This window comes from Musca domestica, unplaced genomic scaffold (assembly GCF_030504385.1).
Source record: "Musca domestica strain aabys unplaced genomic scaffold, Musca_domestica.polishedcontigs.V.1.1 76, whole genome shotgun sequence".
NCBI lineage: Eukaryota > Metazoa > Arthropoda > Insecta > Diptera > Muscidae > Musca > Musca domestica.
In genome coordinates this window covers 2,646,360-2,666,339 of record NW_026712396.1, presented here as the reverse complement: position 1 = coordinate 2,666,339, position 19,980 = coordinate 2,646,360, and the positions used below count along the sequence as shown (strand labels likewise).

Genomic DNA, 19,980 nt, shown 5'->3' with positions numbered 1-19,980 from the left:
CCTGAGAATCTTCCGAATCTTGCCGTGTATCTAATAGTGTATTCAAAGAACTATTTACATCTTCATCAATATCAATGGGTATAACAGCAGCCATACCTTCACGTTGTATTTGCTGTAGATGATCTTCAGATTTGCTGGTGCGAAAACCGGCCGAATCACATTTGCGCACAATCTGGCCATTGTGATGGTGGTGGTGATGATGATGACGCCGCACCACACCGCTGGTGTCCACGGCACCCGGGGCGGTGGTGCCACCCGCCATATTCGATGGTTCCGGACTGGTGGGCACCGAATTGGCGGTTTCCTTGTCGATCAGGGGCGTCGACAGGGATATGGGTGATGTGGGCACTGAGAATGAGGTTTCATCTTGGGAGGTATTATTGCCGCCGCCGCCACCACCACCTACACCACCTGCATTTGCCCCGCCGCCACCCATTGTGGCAGATGATGATGAAGATGCTGAACTACGCAAATTCCGTGAAGAATCCACATTGTCCTCGGAACGCAGCTTGTAGCGCAAGGCAGCCTTTTGTTTTAAAGCTTTGAGTTTTTGTTTTGTTGTTGTGGCCGCCGCTGAACTGCCCAACGAATTGGGATCCTCGGGCAAATTTTCATCATCATCATCATCGTCGTCGTCGTCTTCCTGCATTAGACATTGTCTATCACTAGCCTCATCATCGGCATGGACACTGTTGCCACCACCACCGCCGCCCATGCCACCCAAGCCACTGTTGTAGGTTTCCAAATTGGTAATATCATAGTTGGTTTGATCTTCCTCATCGTCGTCGTCATCCTCCTCCTCCTCATCATCCTCCTCATCGTCTTCCTCTTCCCCGGCATAATTGCCATCATCATAGTCCTCATCCTCATCGGGATTGTCATCCTCATCCACATTATCGTCATCTTCATTCTGATAGTATTCATAGGTTTTTTGGCGTTGCCGATTTGTCTGCTGCTGCTGCTGCTGATGGCGTTTGTGTTTATTCTGCTGCTGGACATAACGCTGATGACGATGATGTTGCTGCCTACCGCCACCTGCCGTTTCTGGTTGTGTACCATCCTCATCGTCCTTCTCCAATTCTTCGCACAGCAAAAGCGTATCATTGGTAAGGGAATCCTGACGATTGTTGTAGGTTGTGTCCATACTATCCGGCTGATAGTTTTGGAGATTTTGCGCCAGCGCATGTTTCTTGTGGAAACGGGATTTTTCTCTGTTCTGTAAATTCTTGGAATCCGTGTTGGTGGAGTGGGTGTGGGTGTGGCTGGCATGGGTGGGGGATTCTTGGGATGAGGAGGAGGTGGGTGAGGATTCACCCGATGCCTTGGGAGCCAAGGCCCCATTGGCCCTTGCCAAGCCAACACGATTGGGTGAATCACGTAGTGAGTCGACTTTTTTCGCCTGTACCGTCAAGACATTGCTGCTCTGGGGTGTACGCGAGAGATTCAATATCAAATCACCGGTCATCATGTAGGCCTCGAAACGAGGCGCCTTGGCTGGCTGGGGTGGTGCCGAATTGGGTTCGGGTGTATCACGATCCTCTGAAGAGTTATTGGATCGATTTAGTCTTGTCGATGTGTTGCCGCCGCCGCTGCCGGCATAGCTGTTCGAATGTTGCAAGGAATGTGGATGATTGGGACCTGTTGTGGTGGCTGTTGCCGTCGTTTGGGTATTGCCATTAAAGTTCGTTGAGTTGACGGCCTCACCGCCTGCCGTCGATGTTATGGAAGAAGTCATCGATGTGCCCATTACACCAGCAGCCTTGGGTATCTGGGATGGCCGTGGCCGTTTATTTTGGGGAGATTGCTGGGCCTTTTGGCTGCTTTTCTTGGCCTGGGGTATGCGTGAGGGTATGCGTGATGTGGGCGAAGTGGCTGTTGTTGGACCACCACCACCCTCCAATTGTATTTTATTCGATGAAGCCGATGAACTGCGGCTGTGATTGGCAGAATTGGTGGCCGCAGCTGCCGCATGATGACGTGGCAAATTTGTGGTGGCTGCTGTTGAGGATTTGTAACGGGACGATGATGAGGCAGGTGAATGATTGGGGCTAGATGTTGTTGCCGCCACCGCCGCCGCCGCTGTTTGTTGTTGGTGATGATGGTGTTGTACAATTGTTGTTGTTGTTGTTGTATTGTGCGTTGTCGTCACATCGTATTGAAATTTACTGTTATTGCTATTATTACTACTACTACTGTTGTTGGCAGCTTCGTGATGATGTTGTTGTTGCTGATAGTGGTGGTGCTGAGGTGATGACTTTATTTGACGCTGGCTATGATAATCGTAATTATTTGTGGGTGATGTCTCAATATCAATATAATGGGGACTTTTCGTATTGGCCAGCTGTTCCTTTATTCGAGCCTTCAATTTTGGATCTGTGAAGAGGGAGAAAGAGAGAGAGAGAGAGAGAGGGGGGAATTAAATATACTTTTTTGGGGAGTTATCATGATTACGCACCTCTTTTCAGTTCCAATGTTACCAAATCTTCCGAGAGCCGTAGACACTTTAATACCTCCTTCGTTGTATACTGATGCACATCGATGCCGTTTACTTTGAGGATAACATCACCGGCCTCAACCTGGAAGGTAAAAAAGAAGAGAGATATGATGAATATTATGAAAAAAGAAAAGAGAGAAGAGGAATTTAATAAAAAGGGAGAAGAAGAATTTAATAAAAAAAGAGAGAATTGAGGCTCTCTGAGAGCAGAGTTTCTTTAACAATACCTAAGGGGAAAAGTGTCAAAAAATGATTTTTGAGGTTAAATCAAACTCAAGGGAGCCTATTTCAAGGTATATTTATTTAAGGCAGGATTTTCGTTTCAATTTACAAGAAAACGTTTTTAGACAATTTTAATTTAGATATAGCCCTAATTAATCAATTTTTTAATTTTTTTCAGCCCTAATAGTGCCATAACCTAAATTTCTTTGGCAGAAGAATACATTATTCTCCCTAGGAATCTGAAAATGACGCTCAATTTGGTCATTCCTTTTTGGGTTTAAGGGGAGATTCGCAAAATACTATCCAATCTAATATAAAGTCGAATAAAATATACCATCAATGGCTAGCATAGCTTTTATCTCGGATTTTTTTTTTTTTGGGCCACCAAGGAGCTTTTATTGCGGATTATTTTTAAAAGAACACCGAAGCCTGAGCTAATGTCGTTATTTTGTAAGAACCGCCAGAGGTATAGTTGTTGCCTTTTAAAGGGTAGCAAGGGGTATAATCGAGAATTTTGGGAACAACCAGCTGAGGTATAATCGAGTATATTAAGAGAACAACCAGAAAATGGGGGATTTTTAATGGACCGCAGGGGTTTTTAAAAAACCGGCTATAATTGACAGAGGTTGAAGGACGATCACAGCTTTGATCCTGGATCAAAGCAACAACACAGGAACAGTTAGAAATGTTGAAAAAATCCCAACCAGAGTATTGTGAATTTTTTACAGGTCCACCAGGGCTATAATCGTGGGGGTTTCATTAAAGCTAAAATCTGAAAAAAAATATAAAATTTTTGCAGAACTACCGAAGGAAAAATGGAGGACTTTTAAGAAAATTAGAGCTGACGTTTTTAAAGCACCACCAGAGATTTAATCACTGATATTTAATGATGCGCTGGAGCTATGTTTTTATACCCCTAAGGCATAGGGCATACAGGATGAGATAAAAAAACTGTAACGATGTCAAATGCCATAATTTTTACATTTTTATTTAAATTTTACTGAATGAAATGAAAAAAAGGTCGGAAATAGCATCAAATGTTAGAATAAGTGTAGATATGTTCGAATTGGTCACCTTTGGCACGAATTATTGCCTTAAAAACGGCCAATGAAACCGCCACACACTGCCCGAATGTTGCTCTGTGGTATTTTGGCCAATTCCCGGCGAAGCGCTTGCTTGAGGTAATCGACATTTGAACTTTTTTTAGTGCCAACCTTGCTTTCAAAAATACTCCAGACACAATAGTCCAATGGATTGGTATCCGGAGATTTTGGTGACCATTGTGCGCTGGAAATGAAGCGAGGAACCTCATTTTGTAACCATTCTTGGGTGGCGCGTGCTGAGTGCGTCCTGTTGGTTGGTCAGAGGTCTGCGGCCAAAATTTTTGCGTGCCCTAGGCTTTAATACACCCTCCAGAATATTTTCGCGATAATATTCGCCATTTATTCTGATGCCACGGTCGATTAATAAGAGCGGAGAGTAACCATCGGTTATTATGGCGGCCCACACCATCACCATGGCCGGCGCTTGAGTTCTGGTGGCCCACCGAAGTGGCAAGTAAACACGATCATTTTGTTTGTTTACAAACTGCTCTGGACAACGAATGCTTTCTCATCGGAGATCGGAGAAACCCAAATTCGGCAGTTCACGCTAGATCGACTCCAAATGTCCTGAAACGGGTTTGGTCCAAAGAGACCTCGGGTCTGAAATCGTTATTTCGATGATGCACGTTTTGGCCTTATCATATGATATATACTCTCTCTAGCCATATGGCTGAGGGTATCAACAAAAATTCCAAAGGTTTACCGATCCTAGACCATAGCACCCATTAGCCACCAATAGGACGTATACACAATCTCCTCTAGTTAATATCAATTATACGTCAATGAAATTTTAGTTTGTCAATATTTATTCTTTCCTTCTTCAAGAAATCCCCTCTTCCCCAGTACTTTGGGTGAATAGCGGATTTCATTCATTTCCCATGGTAGTTTGTAAACCATCTCCCCCTCCACCAAACAAATGAACAACTTATATCCTTAGGTGGAAAATGGTATTAAGTGAAATTTGTTTGCAAAACATAAATATCTAAAGGGGCGGTTGGAGGATAATGCCAGGCGCCTATATCTATATCTGGCTATCTCTCTGCCCCCTCTTGGCTACAATGATTTTTCTTGCATTTCCTTGTGTTGTTGGTGTTACCACTACATAATTCTTTAAGCCACCAATCACACACACACAGACATTCATGCACACATGTCTTGTGGTATGTGGGGCCTTTGAGGGACCTACTGAATATATCACTCTTTTTTGTCCCTTGGGTAATTGCATATAGAAGAGATTTGTTTCTCTTTACACACACACACACACACACACACACACATAACCACATGCCCTCACACATATCTGTACACCCACCAAAATAACACCCAATTGCGAATGGTTGGCTTTAGAGCTCCACCATTTGCTCTCTCCTTCTCTCTCTCTTCCTTCGAACCACAAAAATGTTTTATTGATTGATTTTTGTGTCTTGCAACAACAACAAAAATAATGGGGAAAAAATCAAAGTGAACAATATTATTTGTGTGCTCTGGTGGCCTACATCTGTGTAAGAGAGTGAGGTGAGGGGTGGTGGGGGTGTGACTGACTGGCATGCATGCCTATCAAATACCATCATGACAGCAATCGGTTTTGTATGGAAGCAGGCCTGTTGTTGTTTTGATGTTTCCACTTAGATGGATAAAAATCAAGTGTACTTTTTGTTGCTACTGTTGTTGTTGTTGTTGTGGTTGTTGTCTTCGAGAATGACATGAATAGCAAAGCAAATAAAAAAAAAACGAAACCAAAAAAGAATTACACACCACAGCCTTTTTTTGACATGTAGATGGATGGATAGATGGATATATCCTTTCGTGGTTCATGGCTAGGCATGGAGAATTTTTTCTTATTGGTATTTTAGCTTTGATTGTCCCAAATGCCATCAGGATTGGACAATTTGGCCAATATGTGGGACCACTGTGACGTATACGTATTGGCTTATTGTATCAATAATAATCATACGCCCCCTTGAAAAGACTTCCAGAGATTTGGTAGTACTGACATTATATAGGACAAGTAAAATAGTATCTGTCGGTTTTGCCGACAGATGTATACCCTCTGTCTTGAATTATGATTATTCAAACTGTTGACCCGTTTAGGGGGAGGGGGGTTTCGAAGCACTTGGACAATATTGACCAATTCGTATTTGACCTAAGACTGCTGTAAATATTACAACGTTCCGGATTTGGACTATATCGACTAGTTCCTGTACTTTACATGAGATATGTGTAAATTTTTGGAAAATGTGGAAATATACGTTAGGTATAGCGATATATCGGACCGAAGGATTCCATTTTCATACTTCATCGAATACAGATAAAAATATTGGTAAAGGCAAAATTTGAAGGAAATTTTATGCGAAATCGTAATTTTTATTTTGGGTGAAATAAAAAAAATCTGCATCAAAATAAATGCCGAATATTGTTGGGAAAATATTCTGGAGGGTGTAATAAGTCTTGGGCATGCAAACATTTTGGCTGCAGACCTTGGACATTCCAACAGGACTCCAACAGCACCATTGCACTCAGCACACGCCACCCAAGAATGGTTACAAAATGAGATTCCTTCATTTCCAGCGCACTGTGGACACCAAATCTCCGGACTTTGTGTCTGGAGTGTTGTTTGGAGAGCAAGGTTGGCACTAAAAAATACCAAAGTGTCGATAACCTCAAGCAGGCGCTTCGCCGGGAATGGGCCAAAATACCGCAGAGCAACATTCGGGCAGCGTGTGACAGTTTCATTGGCCGTTTGAGGGCCATAATTGGTGTCAAAGTTGACCAATTTGCGTCAATTCGAACAAACCTAAACTTATTCTAAAATGTTTTTTCAAGGCCATAATTCATGCCAAAGGTGACCAATTCGAACAAATCGAAAATTATTCTGAATTTTTTTTATCTCTCCTCTCTTTAGTAGAGCTCCACATAACAATTAAGTTACGTTTTTATGGTTGTATTCTCCAACCATACACGCTAGGATTATAATTATAATTTAAAGTTCAAAGGACTAAATATGCCGAAGCATTTGTATCTTTTAAATTCGGACTTGTATTGCCCATATGGTGCAAAATTAATTTGAAATCAGATAAAGCTATATCCTAATCTGAACCGATCTCGATAAAATTTGGCAAGATATTTCTAAACTGTATTTGATATATTTCCCCAAAATATCGTTGTTACGGAATGCATATTACGGCTGTGGAGGAGAAAAATAACAAATCGGATGAGCAATATGTGTGGGAGCTATAGCTATATCTGAACCGATTTTCACCAAATTTGACATATTGGTTTCTAGACTCAATATGGTCGTAAGTGCCAAATTCCATCCCATTTGGGATAATATTACACATTTGGTGCACAATAAAGGGCAAATCGGACGAAGATGTATATGGGAGCTATATCCAAATCTGAACCGATCTCGATAAAATTTGGCAAAGGTATTTCTGAGCTATATTTGATACATTTCCCCAAATATCGTTGCTACGGAGTCCATATTACGGCTGTGGAGGACAAAAATAACAAATCGGATGAACAATATATATGGGAGCTACAGCTATATCTGAACCGATTTTCACCAAATTTGACATACTTTTTTCTAGGTTCAATTTGGTTATATGTGCCAAATTTCGTCCAATTTGAGTCAATATTACACGTTTGGTGCACAAAAAAACGTAAATCGGTCGAAGTTTTATATGGGAGCTATATCTAAATTTTGACCGATTTCTACCAAATTTGACATACTAGTTTCTTGACTGCATTTGGTTATATGTGCCGAATTTCGTCCAATTTGTGTTAATATTACACTTTTGGTGCACAATAAAAGGTAAATCGGACGAAGTTGTATATTGGAGTTATATGTAAATTTTGACCGATTATCTCAAATTTCAATAGGGTTCGTCCCTGGGTCAAACAAATGATTTGTGCAAAATTTAATCTGGATCGGGTAATAAATGCGACCTGTACTTTGTTTACAAAAAAAAAAAAAAAACATGGACTGACAGACAGACGACTCAGAATGTGAGGTTTCCGTTTGCCTGTTACAAACAAATGCACAAAGTCATAATAACCTGACCACCTTGGGGTGTAGGGTATAAATACTTTGATCACCTTGTGGTGTGGGGTATAAAAAAACCTAGAGCTGACTTCAGGTCCATTGAAGACCTATGGGAGATATTTTATGTATGTGAAAGGTCTTGCAAGGTAAAGTAGTTGCCTTTCCTTCAATTCCAAATGTAAAAACCTACTTTACTTCCAATAGTTTTTCTTATCGCAATTATCTCACAGACCATGCATGCATGCATGCTTACCTACTACGTACACACATATATGTATGTGTGTATGTAAATATTTTTAATATTTCCCCACCCCCAACAATAAGATATATTCATGTGTGCATAATTTATCCATTTTGTGCAGTTTCAATTACATTCAAGTCACACTGCCAACTGACATACAAACACACACCCACAACCGCTTGAGGTTCTTCCTATCTTTGCTAGTCAGTCAGCCAGGCCGTCTGTCTCTCTGTGTCTTTTTGTTTTTATTCTAACAATTTTCCAGCAGACGGAGCCCTGTTGTGTTGAATTTTATGGCCAAAGGAGGAGGAAGAAGAAGGTAGCAACATCTGGATGGGCTTTGTTGAAAAATTCATTCAAAACCCACTGTGTCTCCCCCTACCAAGTAAGTGGGTGGGGGAAAGGGGACATCTCTCCCTTTTTCTCTGTGAAGGTTCTACTCTTCTTTTGTTTGTCTAGCTGATTGTGCCGTCGCCGTCATTTTGCATTGTTTACCCGTTTTTTTCTCTTTGTATGCTCATTTTTTACACTTTGCCATGTAAGGATGTGATAACTGGGTAAAGATGGTGTGTGTGTGTGTGTCAGTGTGGGCCATACGTGTGGAAAATAACATTACACTCTTTTGGAAGAACTGTCATGAAATTGTAACTTAATCGGCAGCGTGAGGTTTTTTTGGAAAAGTTTTTTTTGGAGGAATATAAACAAGATGCCTGCTACAGGTCTTCTTAGATGTAAAGGAGGACATTAATGGGCCGTCAAAGCTAGGAAGGTCTTTTATTGGTATTCTACAGAGAGGAAATCTTCAAGAGGTCCTCATCTTTTAAAGAGCTTCCATACATAAAAACAATCATGTCTTGATTGATTCTTACTTCCCATCTCTGGGATGAATAATTTTCTGTGGCGTTGATTTTTAAAGCAATTTTCAAAGAATATTTCAAACATTTTAGGCGTGGCTTTTTAAATCAATTTACAAAGGATATTCAGACCTCTTTAGGCGGGATTTGTAAAGCAATATTTCAAAGGATATTCAGACCCTTTAGGCGTGGATTTTTAAAGAAGTTTTGAAAGGAAAATTTTCAAAGAACATTCAGACCAATCTGGGCGTGGATTTTTAAAGACATTTTCAGAGGATATACAGACCAATTTATGCGAGGATTTTTAAAGAAGTTTTGAAAGGAAATTTTTCAAGGAACATTCAGACCAATCTAGGCGTGGAGTTTTAAAGTATTTTTCAAAGGATATTCAGACCTCTTTAGGCGTGGATTTATAAAACAATTTTCAAAGGATATTCAGACCAATCTAGGCGTGGATTTTTAAGGAAATTTTCAAATAATATTCCGACCTCTTTAGGCGTGGATTTTTAAAGAAATTTTTAAAGAATATTCCAAACATTTTAGGCGTGGATTTTTAAATAATTTTTAAAGGATATTCAGACCTCTTTAGGCGTGGATTTTTAAATCAATTTTCAAAGGATATTCAGACCTCTTTAGGCGTGGATTTTTAAATCAATTTTCAAAGGATATTCAGACCTCTTTAGGCGTGGATTTTTAAATCAATTTTTAAAGGATATTCAGACCTCTTTAGGCGTGGATTTTTAAATCAATTTTCAAAGGATATTCAGACCTCTTTAGGCGTGGATTTTTAAAGCAATTTTCAAAGGATATTCAGACCGATTTAGGCGTGGATTTTTAAAAGAAGTTTTTAAAGGATATTCAGACCAATTTAGGCGTGGATTTTTATAGAAGTTTTTAAAGGATATTCAGACCAATTTAGGCGTGGATTTTTATAGAAGTTTTCAAAGGTTATTCAGACCAATTTAGGCGTGGATTTTTAAAGGATATTTCAAAGAATATTCCGCCCACTTTAGGCGTGGATTTTTAAAGGATATTTCAAAGAATATTCCGCCCACTTTAGGCGTGGATTTTTAAAGGATATTTCAATGGATATTCAGACCTCTTTAGGCGTGGATTTTTAATTCAATTTTCAAACGATATTCGGACCTCTTTAGGAGTGGATTTTTAAAGGATATTTCAAAGGATATTCAGACCTCTTTAGGCGTGGATTTTTAAATCAATTTTCAAAGGATATTCAGACCTCTTTAGGCGTGGATTTTTAAATCAATTTTCAAACGATATTCGGACCTCTTTAGGAGTGGATTTTTAAAGGATATTTCAAAGGATATTCAGACCTCTTTAGGCGTGGATTTTTAAATCAATTTTCAAAGGATATTCAGACCTCTTTAGGCGAGGATTTTAAAGGATATTTCAAGGAATATTCAGCCCACTTTAGGCGTGGATTTTTAAAGGATATTTCAAAGAATATTCAGCCCACTTTAGGCGTGGATTTTTAAAGGATATTTCAAAGAATTTTTGATATTTCCAACTTTTGGGGTGGATTTTCAAAGGATATTTCCAAGAATTTTTGGATATTTCCAAGAATATTCCTACCAGAAATTGTCAAGGAATATTCCGACCAGAAATTTTCAAGGAATATTCCGACCACTTTAGGCGTGGATTTTCAAAGAATATTTCCTAGAATTTTTGGATATTTACAAGAATATTCCGACCGCTTTAGGCGAGAATTTTTAAAGGATATTTCCAAGAATATTCCGACCAGAAATGTTGAAGGAATATTCCGACCACTTTAGGCGTGGATATTTCCAAGAATTGTTGGATATTTACAAGAATATTCCGACCACTTTATGCGAGCATTTTTAAAGGAAATTTTCAAGAATATGACGACCACTTTAGGCGATGATTTTTTAAAAAAATTGTGGAATTCTGGAATGGAGTGTTTCGAATTACAAACGAAATTCTCGAATTTCAAATGAAATTCTCGAATTACGATTAAAGAATTCAAATAAAAAGGGAACTTTCGAATTACAATTGAAATATTTCGAATTACAAATGGAATTCTCGAATTACGATTGCAATATTTCGAAATACAATTGGAGTTCTCCAATTACAATTAAAATGTTCCGAATTACAAATGAAATTCTGAAATGTTTTGAATTACAATTGAAATGTTTCGAATTACAAATGGAATTGTCGAATTACGATCGAAATGTTATGAATTACAATCGAAATATTTCGAACTACAAATGGAATTTAACGAAAAACAAATGTAATTCTCGAATTACGATTGAAATATTTTGAATTACAATCGAAATGTTTCGAATTACAAATGGAATTCTCGAATTACGATTGAAATGTTACGAATTACAAATAAAATGTTGTGAAAAACAACTATTAAATGCGACTTTTGTTACTTAGTTTTTCAAAGAATTTTGAATTTCAAACAAAATTTAACGAATTACAAATGGAATTCTTCAATTACAAATGAAATATTATAAATTACAACACAAATGTTTCGAATAAATTAATAAATTAAATAAATTAATTAATTAATAAATTAAAATTAAAATCCAAATTTTTTCAAATAACAAATATATTTTTCAAATTACAAATGAAATGTTATGAATTACAAATAATATGATTCTAATTACTAAGAAAATGTCGGGTTATTCCATTATGTCTTCAAGTCTGTTTTTTTTTTTTTTTGAAAATGTTAACTTCCCATCCCCGTCAGTTTTAAATTACTAAAATTTCCTCTCTGTCTCTACTCCCACCAAAGGCCACAAATGGTTTTCCTCTCTTTCATTCTCTCTCTCTCTCTTTGTGCTTTTGTTAATTTCCATTGTTTCGTTTCATTTTCTAAATGGCTGCACTAAAGTATCCTCTCCGAGTTCTTTTTTCAAATTTTTGTTTTAGTTTTCATGTTTTTGTTATTTTATTGCATAGAAAATTTAACTAAAAAGTGTATAATTTCTGTTTGTTGTTGTTATTGTTTTTTGTTAGTTTTAGTTTTGACAACTAACCCACCACCCTTTGTTGTAACGGACGGCAGTGATGTGCGAAATCACAGCTTATGTTTTATTTTATGCATGTTTTTGTTGGTATTAAATTGCGATAGAAGAGAAAACAACAACAAAAAGCTGTAAATGTACACCCTTTGTAGGTTTAGGTGATTTAAATAAAAAAAATGTAAATAGAATTTATTTATTGTCAAGGTTTGTCAAATAAATTGAATTAATTGAATAATAACTCGGCCAATGTTTTTGTAAATAGGGACGATATTGGGGTCATATTTTCGATAAAAAAAAAATAGACATAAATTTGTGGGGGAACATAAATGACATTTCCTGTCACACATTGCCCAACAGGTATTTTTTCAATTAACCTCTAAAATTTAATTTAAAGGGCAAAACTCAAAGTACGTTTACATACGAGGATTTATTCGGGTTAATCATGGAAATTGGTCAATTACAATAAGTTAGACAATTGACAAGTAAAAAAAGTAGGTAAGTTCCGGGCCGCGCCGAACTTTTTAAACCCTCCACCATTCCGAAGGAACTTAAAAATTTTCAAAAAGAAAAAATTCGTCGAAAAATACCGCTCCAATCAAAATCTTTATATGGGGCCTATACGAAGACGTGGTGCCGATCTCGATAAAATTTAGCAAAGGTATTTCTGAGATGTATTGGATATATTTCCTTCAATATCTTTGTTACGGAGTGCATATTACGGCTGTGGAGGAGAAATTTAACAAATCGGATGGAGAATATATATGAGAGCTATAGCTATATCTGAAGCGATTTTCACCAAATTTGAAATATTTGTTTCTAGACTCAATTTGATCGTAAGTACCAAATTCCATCCCATTTGGGCTATTATTATCCGTTTGGAGCACAATAAAGGGTAAATCGGACGAAGTTGTATATGGGAGCTATATCCAAATCTGAACCGATCTCGATAAAATTTGGCAATTTTATTTATGTGCTGTATTTGATATATTTCCCCAAATATCGTTGTTACAGAGTGCATATTACGGCTGTGGAGGAGAAATTTAACAAATCGGATGAACAATATATATGGGAGCTATAGTTATATCTGAACCGATTTTAACCAAATTTGAAATAGTTGTCTCTAGGCTCAATTTGATCGTATGTGGCAAATTCCATCCCATTTGGGCTAATATTACACGTTTGGTGCACAATAAAGCGCAAATCGGACGAAGTTGTATATGGTAGCTATATCCAAATCTGAACTGATCTCCAAAAAATTTGGCAAAGGTATTTCTGAGCGGTGTTTGATATATTTCCCCGAATATCGTTATTACAGAGTACATATTACGGCTGTGGAGGCGAAAAATAATAAATCGGATGAAGAATATATATAGGAGCTATAGATATACCTGAACCGATTTTCACCAAATTTGACACACTTGTTCTCACTAGGCTCAATTTGATCGTATGTGCCAAATTCCATCTCATTTGGGCTAATATTACACGTTTGGTGCACAATAAAAGGCAAATCGGACGAAGTTGTACATGGGAGCTATATCTAAATTTTGACCGATTATCTCCAATTTCAATAGGGTTTGTCCTTGGGTCAAACAAATGGCTTGTGCAAAATTTCATCTGCATCGGGCAATAAATGCGACCTGTAGTTTGTTTACAAAAATACATGGACAAACGAACGGACATGCATAAATCAACTCAGAATGTGATTCTCTGCAGATCATCAAAAAGAACTATGGGTCTATCTCGTTTCCTTGTGCCCCTTGCAAATTTGTTTGGGGAAGTCTCTTTGTCATAAATCATTCTTAAAATGTAATATCTGAAATAGAGAAAAAACTAACACCCCTTAATTAATGACAATACATTCCCATCCCTGTTCCTCCACTCCTAGCCAATGAAATTTATATCCCTACAAAAAAATCATCGAAAAAATTTTTAATTACCATTTTATTTAACAACAACAAATAAAATACGCCACTAGACCGCAGAAAACCACTCACCAATATTTAACACGCAGACACCGACGTCCAACGACGACGACGACCTCCAGAAGAGCCTCAATTAATATCCGTCAATAAATACTGAAATTTGCTACGCCACCGCAACACCACATTGAAACATATGTTTGGGGAATTTCGCAGAATTTCTTTCTTTTCATTTCTTTATTTTTGATTTTTGTTCCATTGGAAAATGAAAAACGAAAAACGCGAAAATGTTTTATTTGGGCGTTGAAAGGCGAACATAAAGAGCCATTAAACGATACAATATTTTAAACATTTGCAAGTATTTTTATTTTTGTTTTTTTTTTTTTTTTTTTTTTGCAAATGTAAATATTTAGAAATTGTTGGCAATCAATTGAGAATTTTTTAAATTAATCAACTTTTCGATGTGCGTTTCAAGATACTTTGGTGCAATAATTGGACTCTGGAAGGTCTCCAGAAACTCTTTGACAGAAAAAAAAAACCTAAAATTAATATTAACGCTACTTTACATCGGCAAGTGACGTATAATTATAATTATTTATGAGTGGAGAAAGATGCGCGTTTTGCGATAACATGTTCGGTGTAAGAAACGTATCAAATTTTTATACCCTTAGTCATATGGCTAGAGAGGGTATATATCATTTGATACGGCCAAAATGGGCCTCATAGAAATAACAGTTTTAGACCCTAGGACTCTTTGGACCAAATCCATTTCAAGACGTTTGGAATCGATTTAGCGATTTCCGTCCATCCGTCTGTCTGTCTGTCTGGCTGACTAGTGAGCACAATAACTTTGGAAGGGAGTATCCGATTTGCTCCAAACCTGCTACATCGTAATATTTTTGTCAAACTTAGATCGAGTTCGGAGTTGGGCAATATCGCTCCACTCCTTCTGATACCTCCCCCACAAAAGGTCGAAATTTTAAAAAGAAAATATTCTACTGCACAGAAAGAGAAAGGATGATCCAATTTTGCTCCAACTTTGCAAATCCTAATATTTGCATCAGCGCTAGGCCAGGTATGAAAATGGACAATATCGGTCTACTGCATCAAGTACCTACCCCACATTAATTATAACACTTATAAAATGTGATGTAAGTGTCCGATTGTCTTTAAATTACACACATCACAATATTTGCAATAACCCTACATCTGGTGTGAAGATGGGATATATCGGTCCACTCCTTCTGGTACGTCCCCCACAATGGGTCAGAATTTTGAATATCTATGAAGCTCATAAAACATGAAATTAACATCCGATTCCATTTAGACTTGGTACATCCCAATATTTCCATCAATACAACATCTGTTATAAAGATGGTAAGGATTGGATCATTCCTTCTGGTACCTCCCCCACAAAGGGTCAAAATTTCGAATAGCCAAAACGATCATAAAATCCGAAATAAGCATCCGATTCCATTCAGACTTGGTACATCTCAATATTTCCATCAACGCAAGATCTGTTATAAAAATGTCAGAAATCAGACCATTTCTTCTGGTACCTCCCCCACAAAGGGTCAAAATTTTGAATAACCAAAACGATTATAAAACCCGAAATAAGCATCCAACTCTCTTCAAATGTTCCACATTCAAAGGTTTTTGCTAACGCAAGATCTGTTGTGAAGATGATATATATCTGTCAACCCCTTCTGGTATCGCACCCCCAAAGGGTCACAATTTCTCATACTTATATCTGTCATAACTTTCTCTCAACCAGAAACCTGAGATGAATATGGAATTTATCAAAATTTATGATTTCGTATAAAATTGGATATAAATGTTCGATTTCCTTCAAATTTTGCACAATATTTTTATCTACATTAGATGAAGTATGAAATGGAATACTTCGGGCCGCTATAACTGTTACCTCACACATTTTTCCACATTTTCCAAAAATTTTCACACATCACATATAAAATATAGGAAGTAGTCGAAATAGTCCAAATCTGGCACGTTGTAATATTTTTATCAGTCTTAGGTCAGATACGAGTTGGTCAATACTGGCCGACTGCTTCGTAACCTCCCCCCTTAAGGGGTCAACGGTTACAATAACCACAACTCAAGGCTGTGGTTAATTGTTATGAAATACGAATTATTACAAGACGTGATTTAATTCAATTGCCAATGAGAACATGGTATGAAGCTAATTTAAAACGGCCACTCATACCTTTAATGTAATTCTCTACACACTCACAATCAGAACCATTCAAAACAATGTAAACAGAGAGTAACAAAATTGAGAGAATATACAATTGCAATTCTCTGCTCCAAGGTAGATGTACTAGGTAATCGCATCAGCCCAGCTGACGGCACCATTAAATGTCAAAACAAATTGTTGTAATGAAGAATTCGCCCTAAATGAATGCAACAACAAATTTGTTTATGTCGTCTTCCCTAATAGTACCTTTTTATAATATTTCAAATAATTTAAGAGCAAGTTTAGAGTGAAACCAGTAAAAAAATTAAAAGAAAATGAAGGAAGGAGTATAGAATGGAGTGCAGCTTTAAGAATTAAGTTAGCCTCAACATCTAAGATTCCCAAAGCACATCACGGGAAGTGGTGCAAGAATTCGACTCTTGTCATTTGCAGTTCCGGAAAACTTTCGGTTTAAACCAGTAAAATATAGTCATTATAAGTTTCTTGGTTTAAAAAATATCGCAATACTACAATTAATACTTATTTTACTCTTATTTGTTTTACAATAAAAACTTTTATTGCGAAGTTCGTTTACGACGAGAGGCACACAAAATAAAATGTAAACAAACACCTCGTTTCTGATTGGTTGAAACAAATTTGCCGCAACCTTTAAATGTCATGGCGAATCTATGTTTTTCGCCTTAGATGCCAATTTTGACATTTGAGGGGACCACAAAAGTTGTTTTGTTGTAGCAATTCGCCGATGCGGTTACCTGTTAGATCTACCTTGCTCTGCTCCTTTCGTGTATGAAAAGTGACACATCTCAACACTGCTGCATTTTACCAGTGTACCTAATCTAAATGCGTGATGCGTAAAGGCACGTCATAAGTAGCGTTCACACTATCGAGCACATTATTACATTCATGTATCGTATTATCAAGAAGATTCATAAAAGATCTTGTGTCTTTGCAAGAATAGCTTCCTATAGAACATCTTTTTGTCAATGTCTTGCCAGATATTCACATGTGAGGCCAGTGGCAATAAGGAGGGTGGATAAAGAATTTGAATTTGTTTAATGACCGATTGTGTTCGTTTATGTGATATATCAGAGATTAGTACTTCTGATTTTAATTAGTTATGGAAAGTTTTTTTTCTTTCTCTCTCCCTCTCTTTGAATTTTTTTCGGATTGGGACCATAAAGAGATAATTTGTTGTTTGAAACAGCTGTTTTCGATTATGCTTGATGACTACATTTGTATACTATCTTATTATTTGAAATCACAATAATAATTTTGTTCCTTTACATTTTAATGGAAAAACTATTTTGCTGAATGCGACTTATTTGCCCAAAAAGTGCGAAAAAAGAATGCTGGTAATTATGCCCTAATTTTTATAGTAAAATGTAGAAGAATAGAAAATAAGAACCTGCCAGAATTTACTAGTTTTGCTATTTTTTTCGATACCATAAAGGGCAAATTGACTATCAAAGTAAACATTTCCACATTCTTGCTGGACAAACATCTATCTAAATTCTATGAAAAATTATGCATTTTACCTATAAATATAGACATGGAAACTTTTCTTTCCCCTCTCCTATCATCTCTCATACATTTACAACACCTCTCAAACGTGATGATGTACACCTTCTTTGTGAATAGCGCCCTAATTGCACTCGCACAGAAATAAAACAATAAACTTCTAATTATTGCATGTAGATGTTATTGTGTTCTAACCTAACAAATATGATAATTGTTATTGGATTGTATGTCATACATGCACAAACACACATATATGCATACATATCTGCATTTTCACACCAGTAGTATGCAAAAAAAAGGAAAAACTGCAATATATATCCCTGTAGGAATGCTGGGAGAAAAGTGCTGCCAAGTTATCCCTTTGGTCTAACCACTTATGAGACATTGTCAACACTTTGTCATTATTTTTCTCTTAAAAAAGAAGAAGCATACACAATGATAGCTCATACAATTAGCTTCTTCTTTTCTGTTATTCTTTTTGTTAATATGGGTAATGCGTAGAATTTTGCGGCTGTAAAAACGTCTTCGATAAAAATAAAAGAGATCTTAATTGAAAAAAAAATGAATTAAAAATATATTAAGTAATATTAAATATTAAGATAATAATGATTGTTTGGAAAAAAATGATTCAAAATGTGTTATGCTCATTGATTTTTTCCCGACTTCTTCTTGAGGTGCAAGGTGCAAGTACATAAAAAGCTTGAAGTCGTGGCTAGGCATATTAATGTCAAATTATAAAAGAAAACGACGGCAGGATTTTAGAGCGGCTACTAAGTTCGGACGGGTCGAACTGTCAATGCCCTCCTCCATTCGGAACGTTGTACTGGGGTCAACTTTTGTCATAAGCCATTACAATATTCAAATACGAAACTTAAAAAAAAAATCCAGTGAATATTTTACCTAAAATCGTCAAAATACCGAATATAGAGAGGTACTGATATATGGGGCCTACTCGAAGACCTTGACCTGCATAGACAATATTCTGTCATAGACTGTAGTTCCCATTACGAACACCAAATACCAAATTTGAAACCATTCTGGTGAACAATGTCGCTGAATTCATCAAAATTCCGAATATCAGGAGGTGCTGTTAAATTGGGGTTAAACGAAGACGTGGACCTGAACAGAAAATCTTCTGTCATAAGCTGTAGTATCCATTACGAACTTCAAATACCAAATTTGAAACAATTCCATTTAATAATTTCGCTTAAATCATCAAAATACCGAAAATATTGGGGTACCATTATATGGGGGCTATACGAAGACATGGACCTGCATAGACAATTTTCTGTCATAGGTTGTAGTATCCATTACGAACTTCAAATACCAAATTAGATCAAATTCCGGTGAATAATGTCGCTTAAACCACCAAAATACTGAAAATAGGAAGGTAGCATTATATGGGGGCTACACGAAGACGTGGACCTGCACAGACAATTTTCTGTAATAGACTGTAGTACCCATTACGAATTCTAAATACCAAATTTGATACATTTCCGATCAATAATGTCGCTAAAATCACCAAAATACCGAAAATAGGGAAGTACCATTATACGGGGGCTATACCAAAACGTGGACCTACATGACCCATTTTCAATACCAAAAGTCCTGCAGACATAATATACATTTGAGTAGAATTTTACCAACCTACTTCGTTTCTTTGGGAAGCTAGAGTGATTTCCACAGACGGAGAGACGGACGGTCATCGTTAAATCCACATAGAATTAAGAATATATATACTTTGTGGGGTCTAAAACGTAGATTTCGAGGTGTTACAAACGGAATGACAAACGTAATATACCCTCCATACTAGGGTATAAAAAAAAACATAGCTTGCCTACAGTTGATCAGTAGTAAACATTTCCTACAGGGATATTACACTCACTTGGGTATGAAAATGACGCGTGGGTGTTGGCTGTGACATTGACTGTGGCTGTGTGCGTGCGTGTGTGTGTGTGAGCGAATGAGTGTAAACACAAGCTGATTACTTTTAAATTAATTGTAGATCAAATTAGATTCTATGACGTGCTCTAATGTTAGCGAACAAGCAAACGAAGCATGTAAGTATGTATGTATGTATGTATGTATGTATGTCTGTACCAATAATGCATGCAAAGGAGTCGAGAGTCTGTGTGCATAAATAATAAACGAATAACTGAATGAATGAACGAATGTGTTGTAAAGTGATACCGTTCAGGATGACTAAATTTAATTGAATAACTTTTGTGACGTTCGTTTTTATTATTATTACTACTGTCGTTTATACAGCTGGTGTGACAAATAGTTGAAGAAAATATTGCCATTACCACAATTAATTACATGTTTTTTTGTACAAGATGTACGTTGTACGATAACTGCTGC

General features: G+C 37.0%; 1 protein-coding gene across 1 annotated transcript in view; it reads right to left on the bottom strand.

The window, feature by feature from the left end:
- The window catches only part of LOC101900249 (PH and SEC7 domain-containing protein), a 97,052-nt gene that overhangs the window by 40,311 nt on the left and 36,761 nt on the right, over positions 1-19,980 (bottom strand). The window contains exons 3-4 of the mRNA XM_020034902.2: positions 2,456-2,576; positions 2-2,373 (exon numbers count right to left, since the gene is read on the bottom strand). Coding sequence (XP_019890461.2) covers positions 2-2,373; positions 2,456-2,576 — 2,493 coding nt within the window. The remainder of the gene's footprint in view (position 1; positions 2,374-2,455; positions 2,577-19,980) is intronic.